The sequence below is a fragment of the Melanostigma gelatinosum genome (genome assembly GCF_949748355.1).
Source record: "Melanostigma gelatinosum genome assembly, chromosome: 16".
Classification (NCBI taxonomy): domain Eukaryota; kingdom Metazoa; phylum Chordata; class Actinopteri; order Perciformes; family Zoarcidae; genus Melanostigma; species Melanostigma gelatinosum.
Window position 1 is genome coordinate 20,182,606 of NC_136649.1, and position 17,475 is coordinate 20,200,080.

Genomic DNA, 17,475 nt, shown 5'->3' on the forward strand with positions numbered 1-17,475 from the left:
CACTTGTGTGATTCAAAATTGAGGTCAGTTTTTAAACCTCAAGGCCCAAATCTGAATGTATTTGAAAAACGAAAAGCGTTGCGAATACGACTCAACACCATTTGGTGATTCCATGACAAAAGACAATGTGTGCGCACCAAGACCCAGCTTCAAACATCACCCTCTTAAAGATTCAATTGGAGCATTCTTCCAATGAGGCTGGCCTGACATTTTGTTTACTTTCATGAAATTCTACCTCGATCACCTCATGCTCACACATTTGGATGCTTTCCGGTGAAGTACACTGCACTATGTATTGCAATGACAAGATGCACATTGCCAAACCCTTTTGAAAATTTGAGAAACATTTCATTTGTGTTTCTCATGCCTGATAGTTTTATACTTCTGAAAGGCAACATCTTGTACTTTAGAGACGAGGCTTTTTTTAGCTATATGTCACTATATGTAAATGGTATGTAAATGTAGCTGGTTGGCCTTTCAGGGACCATCTTATTGGAGGATTTAAGATTGAAGACATTTTCTTTTGTTTTGTGCACGGCCTGCGTGGATTGGTAGACTCTGCTCACAGTGACTTCTCTCAGCAGTCCCTAGTTATAGTTACCAGTCTCGGGTTCAACACTCATGCACTATTCATTGGTGTATCACATCACTCCTGCCCAACTTCTGACTTGGACAAACCCAATTATTTTCTGTACAACTTTACTTTGAAGCCTTATCGCGTACTGCTGTGTAAATGTCTAAAATGTTTACGTAGTGTTGCGTCCGTCTCATAGAAGAAAACAAAGGTTGCCGTTTGCCTCGCAGGGAACGTCTTGGAGCTACTCAGAGGAGGGAAACAAGAGCATTATCTTCTTGTATGGTACGTATTCTTTCATTATTTCACCAGCAACAACATGTTAAACAAGCAAAGCTTTGGAGTTTAGGCCTCAATGTTTTGCAGCATACTTTAAATACCTTTTTTTTTGATTTGTTCTGTTAAAATGTTGAGCAGATTTCTTTTATTTGAATATCATAGAAACATTCGGAACTTTGTGTTCTTTGTTTCTTGCAGTTGTATATAATTGCACGCTCTTTGGTTCTTCTAAACCTCTGCAACATGCAGCTCACCAGGGTTTCATTCGTTTGCTGAGCACTTGGTTTTGACGAAGTTCCGTGTGTTTTAAAATGTGTGGTGCATAGTTTTCATGTGTTTTTCACGATTGCTTTCAGCAACTCTGTAAATGTTGACAAAATATTCAAAACAAAACATTGAGAAAAGTTGTGTTTACTTTACTTCTGAAAATGCTTGTTTTGGAAATAATCAACCCACTTCAAAAAAATGATCAACTTTTTAGATTCAAATTGTGCACCTGTGGAAAGGGCACGTTGCTGATTAACTGCAGCAGATTCATTATTTTAAGCGTGTTCATTTTCACAATGTGTGTGAAATGTATCCAGGTCAGCTGATTTGAATAATTGAAAAGCTCTTTTGAAGGCGGATCCAGGGTGTGGTCGCACACAGACACCGTCTGAAAATGGCAGCGTGCATGCCGTACTTTAGTCATCACACTTGAATCAAATATCTTTCCTCAGTCAAATGGTTTTGAATACATAAAATATTTTAAATGCTCTTCATAATTTAGGCCTTTTGGCATTGCTCTTGGATTTTTTTTTGGTATCAATTAGTGTTAGTGGCCTCCTTCTGTCGTCAAGATGTTGCAGTAGAGTGTCATGGTTTAGTCTCTTGTGGCTGTTCAAACAGAAGAAGTGAGGTTTGTAGAACATGCATGTAAAATGATTATAATACATACAAATAGTTCACTTGTTTGGTTTCTAATTAATTGAAAGTTAAAAATACAGATGTTAAAGTAATTGCAGCAACAAAATCTATACCGATGTGAATCACTTTATATTTCTTCCGCAGAGCACGCAAAGACTTGTTTTGAACCATGAAGCGCAGTAAGCACCGCGGACACAAGGAGGACAGAAACGGAGGTATCAGTGACTGAGCTGAATGACTGAAGATCAGGTCAAATGAGATGGGAAGTCCTGGCTGATATTACAAACTCCTGTTGGCTTACAGCCCACGTCAGCCCACTGGAGAACATTTAGTCAAAAACAAAGTACCAAAACATTTCTCTACATATATTGTTATCCTGAAAACTGCAATGTAGCAGTTACTTGAGTTCCCATATTTTGATCTTGTTGTTGAGCTGTAGTTTTTTGGGCCTTTATTAACCTATCCTGCAGTCGACTCAAATTCAGCATCACTGCAAGTGTTACAACTTTTTTTCGGCTTTTAATTGTCACGTCCATTTTCACATGTCACTGACTTTCATAAAAAGCTCCCAGGATACATTTTCAGAATAAAACGCACAATGAAACACGAGTTTTTAGCAGGACACTCTGTCGTGCAACAACACCTGATGATGTGTCTTTGCCATGATCTCCAGATGAGCCCGCTATTCTGGAGACAGAGGACCTGGATCGTCAGGGCATGTTCATGGCAGGAGGCCAAGATCCTGACTCCGTCTCACTGGCCTCAGTCACAGCCGTCACCATCAATGTATCGAATAAGAGGCAAGCATGGTTCTCTTGTGCTTACGGCTGTATTAAAAAAAACTGTGTTGTCTCTAATGTCCGACACCTCATTGTCTTACAGATCAAAACCAGACATAAAGATGGAGCCCAGTTCTGGAAGACCAGTCGATTACCAAGTAAGAGAACTCTTACCCATCAGTTCATTGCCCTGCTTTCATTTTTCTAATGTATGCTGATGAGTTCGTGACCCGTCATTGTTGAATATATTTCTCTTATTGTACTTATGCAGGCATGGTTGATCTTCATTTTTATGTGCGTCACATTTGGTACATAATCAGTCAACGACTCGATCATTTAATTTCAGATCAGCGTGACGGTGGTTGAAGGCAGGCAGCTGATTGGCCTGAACATGGATCCAATGGTCTGCGTGGAGATTGGAGAAGATAAAAAGTACACCTCAATGAAGGAATCGACCAACTGCCCATACTACAATGAAGTGAGTCAGCCATAACAAGATATTGTGTCTATAATCATTTCAGTTTGGGAAAAAGCTTATGAATCTAAATACAGCATCTATTCTAACAATATCCTCGCCAACTCTTTTCTCTTCCCAGTATTTTGTGTTCGACTTCCACGTCCCTCCAGACGTTATGTTCGACAAAATCCTGAAGTTGTCCGTAAGTCGTTCGATTCATAACAACGTAACATAAAACAGATTCAATACAATTCCTCTGCTACAAGACAAGTGTGTTTATTATTGCAATGTTTTATTTCCCTGAACCAAACTTTAGGTCATTCACTCCAAAAATCTTCTGCGTAGCGGAACACTGGTTGGAAGTTTTAAACTGGATGTTGGCACAATCTACTCCCAGCCTGGTAAAGAATCAATGAAAATCAGCTTCTGTTATTATGAATTATGAATTCACTTTTCTCTTTCTCTTGCAGAACATCAGTTCTACCACAAGTGGGCTTTGTTGTCGGACCCTGAGGACATCTCAGCGGGCTGCAAAGGCTACATTAAGTGTGATGTTGCAGTTGTGGCCAAAGGAGACACCATAAAGACTCCACACAAGGCCAACGAGTCTGATGAAGATGACATAGAGGGGTAACTCTACTTTCATTGTGCATGGTTCTTTATTCAAAAAATATAAAATCTCCAAAAAGGACTCAGGGTAAACAGCATTTAAATACAGAAACATTTTCATTGTTATGGCTGTTTCATCAGTCATAATTCGGTTTCTAGCATTTAAGCTTCATGCAGAAAATCCCGCAGTCATGCATTTTTTTCAGCTTAGATGCATGCGTCGTGTTGTGTCCCAATTCTGTTTCAGCAATCTCTTGATACCAGAGGGGGTGCCTGCAGAGCGACAGTGGGCCCGTTATTACCTGAAGATTTACAGAGCTGAGGGACTCCCCAGAATGAACACCAGCATCATGGCCAACGTCAAGAAGGCCTTCATCGGAGAAAACAAGGACCTGGTTGATCCTTATGTCCAAGTACTGTTTGCTGGGCAGAAAGTGAGTAATAGTGAGGATCCTAAACATTCATTTCCCTCTGTTTTTGTATCCGTTTGATCTCAACCAGGTCAAAAATCTACCTTACACTGACTGATTTGAATATACATGTGTAATGCGTGATTACAGGGGAAAACATCAGTTCAAAAGAGCTGCTATGAGCCGATCTGGAACGAGCAAATTGTTTTCACCGAGATGTTTCCACCGCTGTGCAAGCGCATCAAGATCCAGATCCGAGACTCGGATAAAGTGAATGATGTCGCTATAGGGACACACTTCCTAGATCTACGAAACATTTCCAATGATGGGGACAAAGGTGACGTAGCATTTGATCTTTTAAAGATGTTTCCTAAAAGTTCTCCGACCGACTTTTCTGAAAAATGATTTTGACCTGGAACTAGTGGGCAGTGTCTTTCATACGATACGAGGATGCATCCTAGAGAGTTCATTGTTATCACATTTAACTGCAGAAGATGTGGTTTGGATGTGGGATCAGTTTGAGCAACATCTTCTCAGTTGTAAACAATAAGCATGCATGTTTTTTGACCTTGCAATCAGATCTTCTCCATGCTGTTAAAAGCACCTGTCAGATAGTACCATTCCATCCAAAATATGCAACTTATCAGACACAAATTACATTTATTCTTTATCTCTCAGGCTTCCTTCCCACACTGGGGCCGGCCTGGGTTAACATGTACGGCTCCACGCGTACCTACACCCTGATGGACGAGTACCAGGAGTTGAACGAGGGGCTCGGAGAGGGGGTGTCCTTCAGGGCCCGTCTGCTCATCAGCCTGGGTGTGGAGATCCTGGACCCCTCCTCGCCTGACATTTCCAACTCCACAGATGTGCAGTTGGAGGGAATACCCAACATCTCAGAGGTGGGTCCCTGCTTGGATGAGCAGCCGTGCAGAGGGAGCCAATTGTCACTCCTGCTGACAGGGCATTGTGCCCCGGTAGTTGTGAATTATTGATTGTCTTTATTTAGCCCACCTGGTGCATTATTAACATGTTCTTTGCATTCATGGGTCTTCTTTTTTGTTGGTGGACAATGTAAGTCACACACAGGGACAATGGGATCGTAACCCAAAGACCTCGGGGATTTAGTTCTCACTGTACGACAGCTCGTATTGCAAGGTTGTCAGGACCACTACGTTGATTTATATTTCATCAAAGACAGAACTAAATTTGGTGTCTTGTTTAGCTTTGAACTTTTACTTAATTTAGAAAAAAAGTGCAGAAGTAAGACAGAGTTTTCTCACATTCTCACACTTGTTTGTCTACTTCACAGACTGCTACCGGGAAGGTTGAGGAATTTTTCCTCTTTGGGTCTTTCCTGGAGGCCACAATGATTGACAGAAAGATCGGTGATAAGCCCATCAACTTTGAGGTCACCATAGGTATTTTCCATTGCCTACTCTTTTGTCTTACTCAGCGTCTCTCACTGACTCATCTTGGGCCTCAAATTGAATCTTTGGACACTTTTTGAGCAGAATTTAGTGTCTAAAAAGTTCCTTATTTGTCCTTTTAGAAGACAAAAATGTCTGCTTCATGAAACTTCACTGACTTAAATCTATTTACTAACTTTAGGAAAAACAACAAGTTATTAACATCATAGGCAACACCATTTAAGGGCGTGACTATTAACATAGCTGCTGTGTGCCAGGTTATTACGGAAACGAGAATGATGGGGCTGCCAGGCCAAAAACGAAGGGTAAGAAGGGAGGAGGAGAGGGCGGCGAAGACGAAACCGAACTGATCCACAACTCCAGTGAGGAGGAGATGGACGATGACGGGGACCTGACTTCGGTGGCGACTACTCCTCCCATGAAACCCGTCATCACAGACCGGTCAGAGCAAAAATGTGACAACAAACCACTGCACCTCAGAAAGACATTCGTGAAGATATTCTGCTTAAACAGAGAAACTGATGCCTAAAAGCTGTTTCTTGAATTTTCCATTTTGATGAAATGTATTATTTGTATCGTCAGAAACTACTTCCACCTGCCGTATTTTGAGAGGAAGCCGTGTATCTACATCAAGAGCTGGTGGCAAGACCAGAGAAGGAGGCTGTACAATGCCAACATTATAGACAACGTTGCACATAAACTGGCAAGTCATGAACTTTCCCAATAAGTAGGCGAGCGTAGCAGTAAAAAAAAAGAAGTTTGAACTTCGTATTAAATTGTGTATTGGCCCCAACATCTTCTATTGGTGCTACAGGAGGACGGACTGAATGATGTGCAAGAGATCATCAAGACAGAGAAGACCTATCCTGAGCGCAGACTGAGAGGCGTCCTCGAGGAACTCAGCCAGGGCTGCAGGTCTGTAGTGACACATTTATGACGAGCAGGTTTAAACTTGAAGTCGAACTGGATTAGTGTCGACTTTGACGCTGACCGAGCTCCACTTCTTTCAGTCGGTTCCTTTCGCTGGCAAACCAGGACCAGAATCTGTCTGGCAGAACCAAACTTGACAGGGAGAGACTGAAGCTGTGCATGTCAGACGTGGTATGTCAACTACAGAGGAGCTATGTTTGCTTTGTATTGATTGTTAACATTTGCACTTGTCTTGCTAAATGCTTCGCTGTTTCTGGGTTTAGGAGGGCATCGGCCAGCAAGCCAAAGCCATGAGGTCCCAGGTGAAGAAAAGCACAGTGAGAGATAAAATCAAGCTGGCTCAGAACTTCCTCACAAAGCTGCGCTTCCTGGCTGATGAAGTGAGATCCGCCACCGTTATGTCCACCATGTACACAAATGGTTTCGTTTGTCGCACGCGCTTGTTTCATTTTGGTCATTTCAGGTTTAATGTCAGCGTTTTTTTTCTTATCGCAGCCTCAACACAGCGTTCCTGACGTCTTCATATGGATGATAAGTAATGGGAAACGCATTGCTTATGCACGTGTTCCCTCCAAAGACATCCTTTATTCCCCTACAGAGGAGGAGACAGGAAAGGACTGTGGCAAAGTCAAGACAATCTTTTTGAGGGTGAGTTCACACTTAATATAATAAGATAATCAACGAAAAGGCAGTTGGTCTAACCTGCTCGCGTTTTGAATGTTGCATCAATTTCCCTTTCAAACCTGTGTGATTGATTGACCTTTTTTCTGCCCTCGTATACTAAAGATCCCTGGAAAGAAAGGCTTTGGGCCTGCTGGCTGGACAGTCCAGTCCAAGATCGAGATTTATCTTTGGCTGGGTCTGACTAGACAGCGCAAAGACTACCTGAACGGTCTGCCCAATGGATTTGAGGAAAACAAGTTGTCCAAAGGACCCGGCATGCCGTGTTCACCTCCCATCAGCCTCTCCTACATGAGTAAGACCATCAACCAATTCAGTATTTCTTCTATTTGAGCTTTACACTGAAACAAAGAGACTTTTCTCATAAAATCAGCTATGATGCCTTCTTTTACAATATGTTAAAGGGGCAATCCTTGAGATTTCAGTCCTGGTTCGTTTGCCGACATCCGACATTCCTTCATGAGCGTCTTTATCTGTCCACAGTGAAACAGATCTTCCAGCTGAGGGTCCACATGTACCAAGCTCGCAGCCTGTTTGCTGCCGACAGCACAGGTCTGTCTGATCCCTTTGCGAGAGTGTTCTTCTCCACACAAAGCCAGGTCACTGAGGTGAGCACACTCAAAGGGCTTTTTGGAATGTCGGCTATCAGCTTAAGATGTGATTTATCGAACAGCGCATCCTGCGTCTGTTCTTTCCAGGTGCTGGCCGAGACTCTGTGCCCGACATGGGACCAGCTGATGGTCTTTGAGAACGTGGAGTTGTTTGGCGAGGCCACCGAACTGAGAGACGACCCTCCTATTATCGTCATTGAACTCTACGATCAAGACACAGTGGTAAGGGTTGTTCTGAAATTGAGACGCCTCTCTTTTTCCATTTGTATCAATGTGAGCAAGCAGTCTTACCTCGCACAGCTTGAATTACCAGATAGCAACAGTCTTACCGCTCTCCTCCATCCTTATCATCCTAATAATTTAAGAGTCTGCCTGTCTTTCACTTGAAATCTAAGACTGAACATGTGTCATGAATCTAAAACCAGTGTGTGATATATGCCCTTTAGTAATGTTTGTCGAATATCAACCTGATGTAAGTTATATTTGAAAGAATGCTTTTGCTGACTGACAATTTTATATTTGCTTCTGTCAACAACAACATTGTTTTGGATGACCCTTTGGATAAGTAGAGTGTGGATTCTGATGGCTTGGTGTACTGTAGAAGCACTGTAATGTGTGCGCAGTAGATTGTATTGAAAGGCATGCAAGAGGAATAAGATGAGTCCATAAGGATGGATGAACTTATACCTGTTGCATTCCTTTAAGTGACATTTTGTGCTTTTTGTATGTGGCCAACCAAGAATTTTGACTCTTCATAACCACTAACTGCAAGAGAGATTTCATGATCTATATATAGTAATAATTCAATGATGTTTTGACATCGATACATGTGCCTGTTTTGCAGTTCACTGGTTATTTTAGGGATGTTGTTTTTGTTCATTTGTTCTTTTGGGCTCTCTTATCTTCAATGGTTTTTTATCCAGTCTGCCTAGAAACATGTGCATCTCAAGCCATGTTTCTATCCGCTGATCAGACAAATATATGAATTCATGATAACGCCACATAAGCAACCTTTTTTTTTAAAATAAGCGATTGTAATATAAACACTCGTGGATTTGATATGGTAGGCTAAAAAGACCATTCTTTCAAATATTCAAACCAGAGATCGTGTTTTAAGGGTTGAACATTAATTCACGTCGTGCTTCCAGGGTAAAGCTGACTTCATGGGCAGAACCTTTGCCAAGCCTGTGGTGAAGATGGCGGACGAGCACTATGGTCCCCCACGCTTCCCTCCTCAACTGGAGTACTATCAGATCTACCGCGGGAACTGCACCGCCGGAGAGATGCTGGCAGCCTTTGAACTGCTGCAGGTTAGGCTTACAGACACTATGTAGTTGTGAGGGTAGTGTTTATTAAATGATTCATAAAGCTTTCCTTTCGTCCTCTGTTAGATTGGCCCCAATGGGAAAGCTGACCTGCCTCCCATAGACGGTCCCACCGATATGGACCGCGGCCCGATCCTGCCTGTACCACTGGGGATCAGACCGGTGCTCAGCAAATACAGAATTGAGGTGATTTTAGCTTCACCGGTGATTTATTTAGTGACAGACAAGGGAAGTAAAACAACAATAAAAATACTGAACCTCCCGACTCCTTAGGTTTTGTTCTGGGGCTTGAGGGACTTGAAGAGGGTGAATCTGGCCCAGGTGGATCGCCCTCGGGTGGACATTGAATGTGCCGGAAAGGGAGTGCAGTCAGCCCTCATCCCCAATTACAAGAAAAACCCCAACTGCAGCACCCTTGTCAAGTGGTTTGAAGTGGTATTATATCTTTTTTTTGGAACCCTTTTGAATTGAAATCATATTTACATGCCGCACACATGAGAAAAGAAGCATTCAAAAAGTCACACCTGTGGAAATATTCTCGTCAGTCAAACTGATTCTGGATTTCGTGTGTCAGGATTTGCCTGAGAACGAGTTGCTTCACCCGCCGCTGAACATCCGAGTGGTGGACTGCCGGGCCTTTGGCCGCTACACTCTGGTCGGCTCCATCGCTGTCCCCAGCCTGCGGAAGTTCATCTACAGGGCAACAGACAAGCAGGCCAACAACTTCCCCTCTACAGGTATAAACTCAAACTGAAACCAAGAACAACGTACAACAATCAAAACTCATTGAAGATAAACGTACATTACGCGGTTGCCCTTTTGCAATAGATTGTGATGATGGAGATAAACACATTCACGTTCTCCTTTTATCTTTCAGAGGAAATAATTGTGGTCAACATGGAACCTGAGCCGAGTTTTAAGAAGATGGAAACTGTGGTCAAACTAGACTCTGTACGTTTCATTTTTGTAAATTTGATGTGACCTTTATTCAAAGGACGAGATCCAGTTTGAACAGTAACTCTGCATAAAGGACACGGTTAAAACAGATAAAGAAACATGTTTTGATATTTTTGCAATGTGGTTTTCTACCCAGGGCTGTGACGCTGTGGTCAAAGTTGAGGTAAGCGACGTGCTTTACACTTAAATGACGATTTATGTTGCAAGAAATCGTAAATCTTCATTGAGTGTTTTTAATGCTTTTTGTTCTACATTTGATAAACAGGATGACGATAAGGATGGAAAGGGGAAAAAGAAGAAGAGGAAGAAGGGTGATGAGATTGAAGAGGAGGAACTTGACGAGAGCATGTTGGACTGGTGGTCCAAATATTTTGCCTCCATTGATACTTTGACAGAGGCGAGTAACAGAAACACAGCACAGCCTTCGTCTTCTTTTGCGTTACCTGCTGCAGACAGACGAATAATGATGAGCAGCCGAAATGAAATGCTGTTGCAAAAACTTGATCAACTCAGTTCTTAACCTCTTAGGAAGTCTGGATCTTCTTTTGATTTCGATGAATCCAGTTATCCTGACCTTCTGCTCCTGCAGGTTCTCAAGGCTCAAGAGGCTGCTCTCTCAGATTCAGAGGACAAGGATGACATGGACATTGGAGATGGCGGAGGTAAAACCTGATAAAATGGCAAACAAGACACACACAAGACAGCGGTTTGCTCATGACTTAAAATACGTATGTTTCCCAGCATGCTTTCGTGTACCTCTTTGTCACCCCCAAACCGCGTAGTACAAGTACTCCTTATCCTAATGTGGTGATGAGCTTTCTGCCTGAAGGGTCCTGTCAAGTGTCTCCACTGAACTGTGTACTTTAATAGTATACAATTGCTTGTTGTATACAGTAACAGCTGGTTTTGGCAACTTTCATGTGGAATTCATGTCTGGGGTGCTCTGCTCCTCCCACCGCTCCCCCTGTCTCCCCTCCGTCCTCACCGCTAACCTGTGCTCAGATATCAAACCCGATGACTCTGCTGTGAAAGGCAGCAAGAGAGGAAAAGGAAAGAAGGACAAGAAGAAGCTGACAATCGATCCGTTTGAGAAGAAAAAGCCAAAGCTGGAGGAGCTGAAGGTAGAGGACACGGCACCGGCACTACAGCTGAAAGCAGTTCTCATTCAGCTTGTTGTGTGTGTGTGTGTGTATATATGTATATATGTATGTATATATATATATATATATATACAAATATATGATAAGACAGGATAGGTATAACCTGGAAAAAAGTGCCACATGCCTTGGAAAAAGAGAACATTTTTCTTTTGATAAATGTGTGTTCTCAAACAAGGTGTACCCGAAAGAACTGGAGAGTGAATTTGGCAACTTTGAAGACTGGCTCCACAGCTTTAACCTGTTCAGGGGAAAAGGTGGCGATGATGACGACCAAAACGTGACGGATGAGGACAGAATCGTTGGAAAGTTCAAAGTAGGAACAGAATGTTTGGAGCACAACACACATTTCATTCTTCCGTCACATCAAACCTTTGTCATTTGTTTAAAACAAGCTGGTCATGTGATTCTCTTTCTGTTTAACCAACATAAGTTTGTGGCAGACATTACAATACGCACCACGTGTTCTGGAACAATTTAGTTTGTTCTCGATATCTTTTGCAATATAACAATTCATTGGTTTGACTGTGTCCCTTTAGGGCTCTCTGTGCATGTACAAAGTGTCGGATGACATGCAGAGAGACATGAGCTTCGATTCCACCATGGGAATGTTCCAGAACATTCCTCACAACGATCCCATTAATGTCCTGGTCCGCATCTACGTTATCAGGGTAGGCTATGAGTTCTGCACTTTAAGGATTCACGGATTTATTACTGTCATTATACAATACAGGATTGCTGAATGAAATGTAGCTGTAGCCCCCTCCCATGCTACGCGCACAGAGACGCTAGATTAGATTAGAACAGAATATAAACAATAAAATGGCAACTTATAGGGCACTCGGAGAGCACAGACCTCTGCCAAGGCCGTTTCCACATATGAAACATGATGTGCGTGTATCTGCCCCATGATTTGTATCTGCTACTTAACTTTAAAGTGTCTTTCTTGGCCCATTCTACACACTTCCACCAAGTTGAATGAGCCATGTAGCTGTTCCATAACTCTGCTGAATAATAGATCAACAGAACAAAGCGAACACATAACCTCCTTGGCGGAGGTAATAAAATGGAACAAACTATATAATAGTAGCATGAAAAGAAGAAATAAAAAGGAAAACTAAATTATATTTACAAGGAATATGTTGTGTAGATAATATATATGTAACATGAGTATTTTGAATTGTAGTGCACATAGAAGACTTTGGATGTGGTGGTATAGTGAGAGATGCTCAGACGATCTATTTCTCACTTTAATTCTCCCATTTGTTTTTTGTAGGCAAGTGATCTGCATCCAGCTGACATTAATGGGAAAGCTGATCCATACATTGCAATCAAACTGGGTAAGACAGAGATCAAAGACAAAGAGAACTACATCTCGAAACAGCTGAACCCCTTGTTTGGCAAGTAAGTAGAAATATTTTATTGATTTTAAATTGTCATTACTCACTGTAATATGATCTTACAAAGTTTACGGCTGTATTAGGCATGTTTAAATATACACGGAAACACGACACATGCTGTGTTTCTCCTCTTATCAGATCCTTTGACGTGGAGGCCACATTCCCGATGGATTCCACACTCACGGTGTCAATCTTTGACTGGGACCTGCTGGGGACCGATGATCTGATTGGAGAAACTAAACTTGATCTTGAGAACCGTTTCTACAGCAAACACAGAGCCACGTGTGGTGTTACACGTAACTACGCCATGTAAGAAGCCAAGACCAGACTCCCTGCGGCAGCGTGCGATCGATTGTGGAAAAACAGTGGTTAATTATTCAATACAGGATTACGTGAAGCATGTTGATGACTCGGGTAGCATTAGTAAGTCATAGCATCGGTCACGAATCAGGCAGTTACAGAACGATACACGAAGTTGACTTTGAAATTTTCACAGCTGTATATGTCGTGTATGGAAAACCACACATATCATGTTTTTATGCTTGAACGTAGTGTCCGAACCAGAGCTGGAGGAAGTATTCAGATCCTTTACTGAAGTAAAAGTACTCAAACCAGGGAAAATACTCTGTGACAAGTAGAAGTCCTGCATTGACAATGTTACTTGAGTAAAAGTATGCAAGTATAATCAGGAACATTGACTGAAACTATTAAAAAGTAAAAGTACTCATTGCAGAAAAATGTCCCCTCTGACTGTAAACTATTATATATTATATCATTACATTTTTTACTACTCATGCATGAATGTAAAAGCAAGACTTTACTGTTGTATAAATTATTAAAAAATAAATTAAGATGATTAGAATAATTAATAGGAAAAGACGCAAATCTTCACATTCGTGACGCTGGAAAACATAAAACATTACTGAAAGAATTAAGAAAATAGTTTCCAAATAACCAACTGCAAATCGACTAATTGGTTTATTGTTTCAGTTGTACTGTTAGGTAGTTTAATTTAAAACACAACATATTATATAAGCTCTTCATTTGTTGTTTTTCATCATCTTAAAAGTAACTCTGAGCTACATCTGTCAAATAAAAGCAGTGGAGTAGAAAGTACAGCTGTTCCTCCTGAGATGCAGTGAAGCAGAAAGTGGCATGAAAAGAATACAACTACCTCAAATGTATACTTAAAGTACTTCAGTAAAACGCACTTATATTACATTCCACCGTATGTTTTATTGTATATTGCTGGGTTATCCTACGTTTTTCATGGAACTGTGACTGCGTATGCTCTTTTCTTCAGCCATGGTTACAATGTGTGGCGGGACCCAATGAAACCAACACAAATCCTGGCTAAGCTTTGTAAGGAGGGCAAGCTGGATGGGCCTCACTACGGCCCCGGAGGAAGAGTGAAGGTGGAAAACCGTGTCTTCATGGCACCGACTGAGATAGAGGACGATAACGGTATGAGTTCAATTTCACTCATTGTACTCATAACCTCCCTATGTCGTGGTTTTGTTCTAAATTGCTCTGGAGCTGCATCTCACTGCCTACAATGTGAACTTGGTAATAAACCACCGTTCGATGATGTTTGTCAGGTTTAAAGAAGCAGACGGAGGAACATCTGGCTCTGACCGTGTTGAAGCACTGGGAGGATATCCCACGGGTCGGCTGCAAACTGGTCCCAGAACATGTGGAAAACAGACCACTGCTCCACCCTGATAAACCAGGAATTGAACAAGTATGTCATTGAGAGTGCTCATGCGGGCTCTACTGCAGCCAACTACACCATTTCATCAAGTTTCGTGAACAGAGTTTAAGAGTTTATTTCCCTGCTTTTACTGCTTTTAGGGGAGAATTGAGATGTGGGTGGATATGTTCCCCAAGGACATGACTGCACCTGGCCCTGCTCTTGATATTTCACCAAGGAAACCAAAGAAGTATGTTCTCTGTCGTCAGACCTGCCTTTACATTCACTTTCTACATTTTTAGCCGATAGCCAGAGGCACCTCGAGCTTTTATCGAAATAAATGTTTGGTTTAATCAAGGAACGCATCTTGGTTGTTATCGTTTCATTTATTGGTGTTTCTATATCTTGTACATTTTCGCTTGTGTCCAGCTTTGAGCTGAGGGTGATCGTCTGGAACACAGATGAGGTCGTTCTGGAGGACGATGACATCTTCACTGGCGAGAAATCAAGTGACATATTTGTGCGAGGGTAATTATAAGCTTTATATGCTTTTGATGATTTATGTTTTCTCTTTTTGATAGTTTTTTTTTACATTCTTGGGCACAACAGGACCACAGCACAATCATTTGAAACGCAACATTATCTGATTCTGATTTTAGATTGAGATGAAAAAATGCAACCAACAATTAAAAACAATTTTTTAAGATTGTTGTAAGCTGCATATTTTTCCCGCACCAGCTGGTTGAAGGGGCAGCAGGAGGACAAGCAGGACACCGATGTCCACTACCACTCCATCACCGGGGAGGGCAACTTCAACTGGCGCTTCGTCTACCCCTTCGACTACCTCATGGCTGAAGAGAAGATCGTCATCTCAAGAAAAGAGTCCATGTTTGCCTGGGATGAGACCGAATACAAGATCCCAGCTCGTCTGAATCTGCAAGTGTGGGACGCTGACCATTTCTCTGCAGATGACTTCTTAGGTGCAGTGGACAATAATCTATGATAACTTTCTATGACTTAACACAACTGTTGAAGACTGCGTGGGTTTTGGGAAATGAGACACGGATCTGTCTATTAACCACTTCTTGTTTGTTCCACTAATTTAGCTTCCTTGAGTTAAACTATATTTTATTTATAGGTGCAATTGAGCTGGACCTGAACCGTTTTCCCCGTGGCGCGAAGACTGCCAAGCAGTGCACCCTGGAGATGGTGACAAATGAAGGAGAGATGCCCACGGTCTCCATCTTCAAACAGAAGAGGATCAAAGGCTGGTGGCCATTTGTGGCCAGAAACGAAGACGACGAGTTCGAACTCACGGTCGGTCAGAGTAAAGAAAAGAAATGCTGTATGAGCTGGGAAATAGTTTCAAAGAACTGTGTAGCATTTTAGGTGGCAGAAGTGAAATATGATATTGATAAATTAGTTGAATACGTTTTCTTTAATGTATAATAAGTGTTACATTAGAACCGTTTATATCTATACCTACGGAGCGGATCCTCTTCAACAGAGCCGGCGGCCATGTTTCTACAGAAGCCTAGAACGGACAAACCAAACACTGACTGATAGCGCCATTCGCGTTCTCACTTTGACCGCTGGCACACGGGAGACGTTTCAGTTGGTTGGTTGCAATTTGCAACCTCATCGATAGGCGCCACCGAAACCTACACACTGCATCTTGAAGACCTCCTGGTGACTGAATGTTTTTAATTGTCCTTTTCAGGGAAAAGTGGAAGCAGAGCTGCACCTCCTGACAGGAGAGGAGGCCGAGAGAAGCCCAGTCGGCGAAGGACGCAACGAACCAGAGCCGCTGGAGAAACCCAAGTATGAAGGATGTTCTGTTGTCACCCCACTGTCCACATTTGTATTACTGACCCCTCTTTTGATCCATGTTTCTCAATTACATTGTTCATCTTATTCTATGGCTTTGCTACCTTTTCATCCTCCCCGTATACACACAGCCACACAAATGCAAGGGAATACGTACCCTTGCATTTGTGCTGCTGCAAGTCCAGCTTAACTAAAACGGGCCAGAAATAAAAAGTACTGTAAATAAAATTACAATAAATACAGGAATAAATAAAAAGATAAATCCGTCATAAAAACAACGTGAATTCTCAAACATAAAACACGCATAAACGTTTTTTTTAACGATTGAAATAATATCAGCAATGTAAGCAATTTCCTGAAATGAGGATTGACATTTTTATGAATTTACTTCAACCGAGTTGTGGACTTATACCTAGGATCTTCTTTCTTTACATGGTAAGTTGCTGTTTCCTGATATCGTTTGTGCATTTCTACCGAGAATCACCTTTAAGTCCTCACAATACTGTAAATCGTTTCTCTGTCCGGCCTTTTGCTTTGTCCTAGTTCCAGTAATGTCAGCGATATTAAAATTTGTTATTGGAAGAGAGCAACAATAATAGTCAGTTTATGCAACCAAGTCAAAGTAGTTGTCTTCTAAAGTTTGTATTTTTTGTGTAAAATGTACTCTTTTTGTTTTGCCAAACTGTACATTTATGCTCAGCATAGCGGTCTTATAGTTAACTGGATTTTTGGAAGATATCCACTCACTTTGTCTTAACTACGGCCTCATATTAGCTTCAACTGAACATCACAACATTTCTGTATGAAATGAAGATTTGGTTTTGTCCTGAAGTTTGTACAGGAGAGTCACCATGAAGGGATTTTTTTTCAGCGACCTCTTCATGAACAGTATAACAATAACAATACATTTATTTTGTGTAGCGCTTTAAAAGGTATTCGAAGGCACCGTACATGGTAAAAACAAACAATAAAAGCAATTACAATATGAACAAAAGAGATAATGTAACAGTAAGGAACAAAAACAAAAAGGTACATAACTAGCGTCACAGGTTGAAAGCATATTTAAATAGATGAGGTAAGTATGGACAAGAGGAATGATTCGCTCAAACACATCAAATGTTTTCTTGTCGGCCAACTTCCAAAAGGAATGTCGTCCCTGAAGCAGGTTTTCAGGTCCAATCAGTGGTTTGTATGAACCTCCTTCTGTGTATTTTATGTTGTTGATTGTCTTTGGCATTCTGTAATGGTGTTTACGTTTCTGTGCCCCTTCAGCCGTCCAGATATCGCCCTCCTCTGGTTCCTCATCCCTTTCAAAGCTGCGAAAAACCTGATTTGTAACCAGTACAGGTGGCTGACCATCAAGATCGTCTCTGCTCTCCTGCTGCTGGCCATCTTGGCTCTTTTCCTCTACAACATGCCTGGTTACATGGTGAAGAAAATGTTGGGGGCTTGA

The 17,475-nt window shown here is 41.7% G+C and overlaps 1 protein-coding gene across 1 annotated transcript; it reads left to right on the forward strand.

Moving 5' to 3' along the window:
• Positions 1 to 1,928: 1,928 nt before the first annotated feature.
• LOC306790143 (otoferlin-like) lies at positions 1,929 to 17,475 on the forward strand (the record flags this gene model as incomplete). Its single annotated transcript, XM_079286265.1, has 41 exons — positions 1,929 to 1,974; positions 2,433 to 2,559; positions 2,642 to 2,696; positions 2,885 to 3,016; positions 3,135 to 3,197; positions 3,312 to 3,396; positions 3,466 to 3,625; positions 3,852 to 4,038; positions 4,165 to 4,351; positions 4,693 to 4,916; positions 5,327 to 5,435; positions 5,702 to 5,885; positions 6,027 to 6,147; positions 6,259 to 6,359; positions 6,455 to 6,545; positions 6,638 to 6,754; positions 6,870 to 7,022; positions 7,161 to 7,350; positions 7,539 to 7,663; positions 7,754 to 7,888; positions 8,815 to 8,976; positions 9,058 to 9,177; positions 9,265 to 9,426; positions 9,566 to 9,728; positions 9,869 to 9,942; positions 10,085 to 10,111; positions 10,214 to 10,345; positions 10,538 to 10,610; positions 10,951 to 11,069; positions 11,284 to 11,421; positions 11,645 to 11,776; positions 12,382 to 12,509; positions 12,644 to 12,814; positions 13,809 to 13,969; positions 14,104 to 14,246; positions 14,357 to 14,445; positions 14,625 to 14,723; positions 14,934 to 15,175; positions 15,334 to 15,512; positions 15,916 to 16,016; positions 17,295 to 17,475. 41 exons carry the CDS (start codon positions 1,929 to 1,931, stop codon positions 17,473 to 17,475), a joined length of 5,388 nt encoding a protein of 1,795 aa, XP_079142391.1.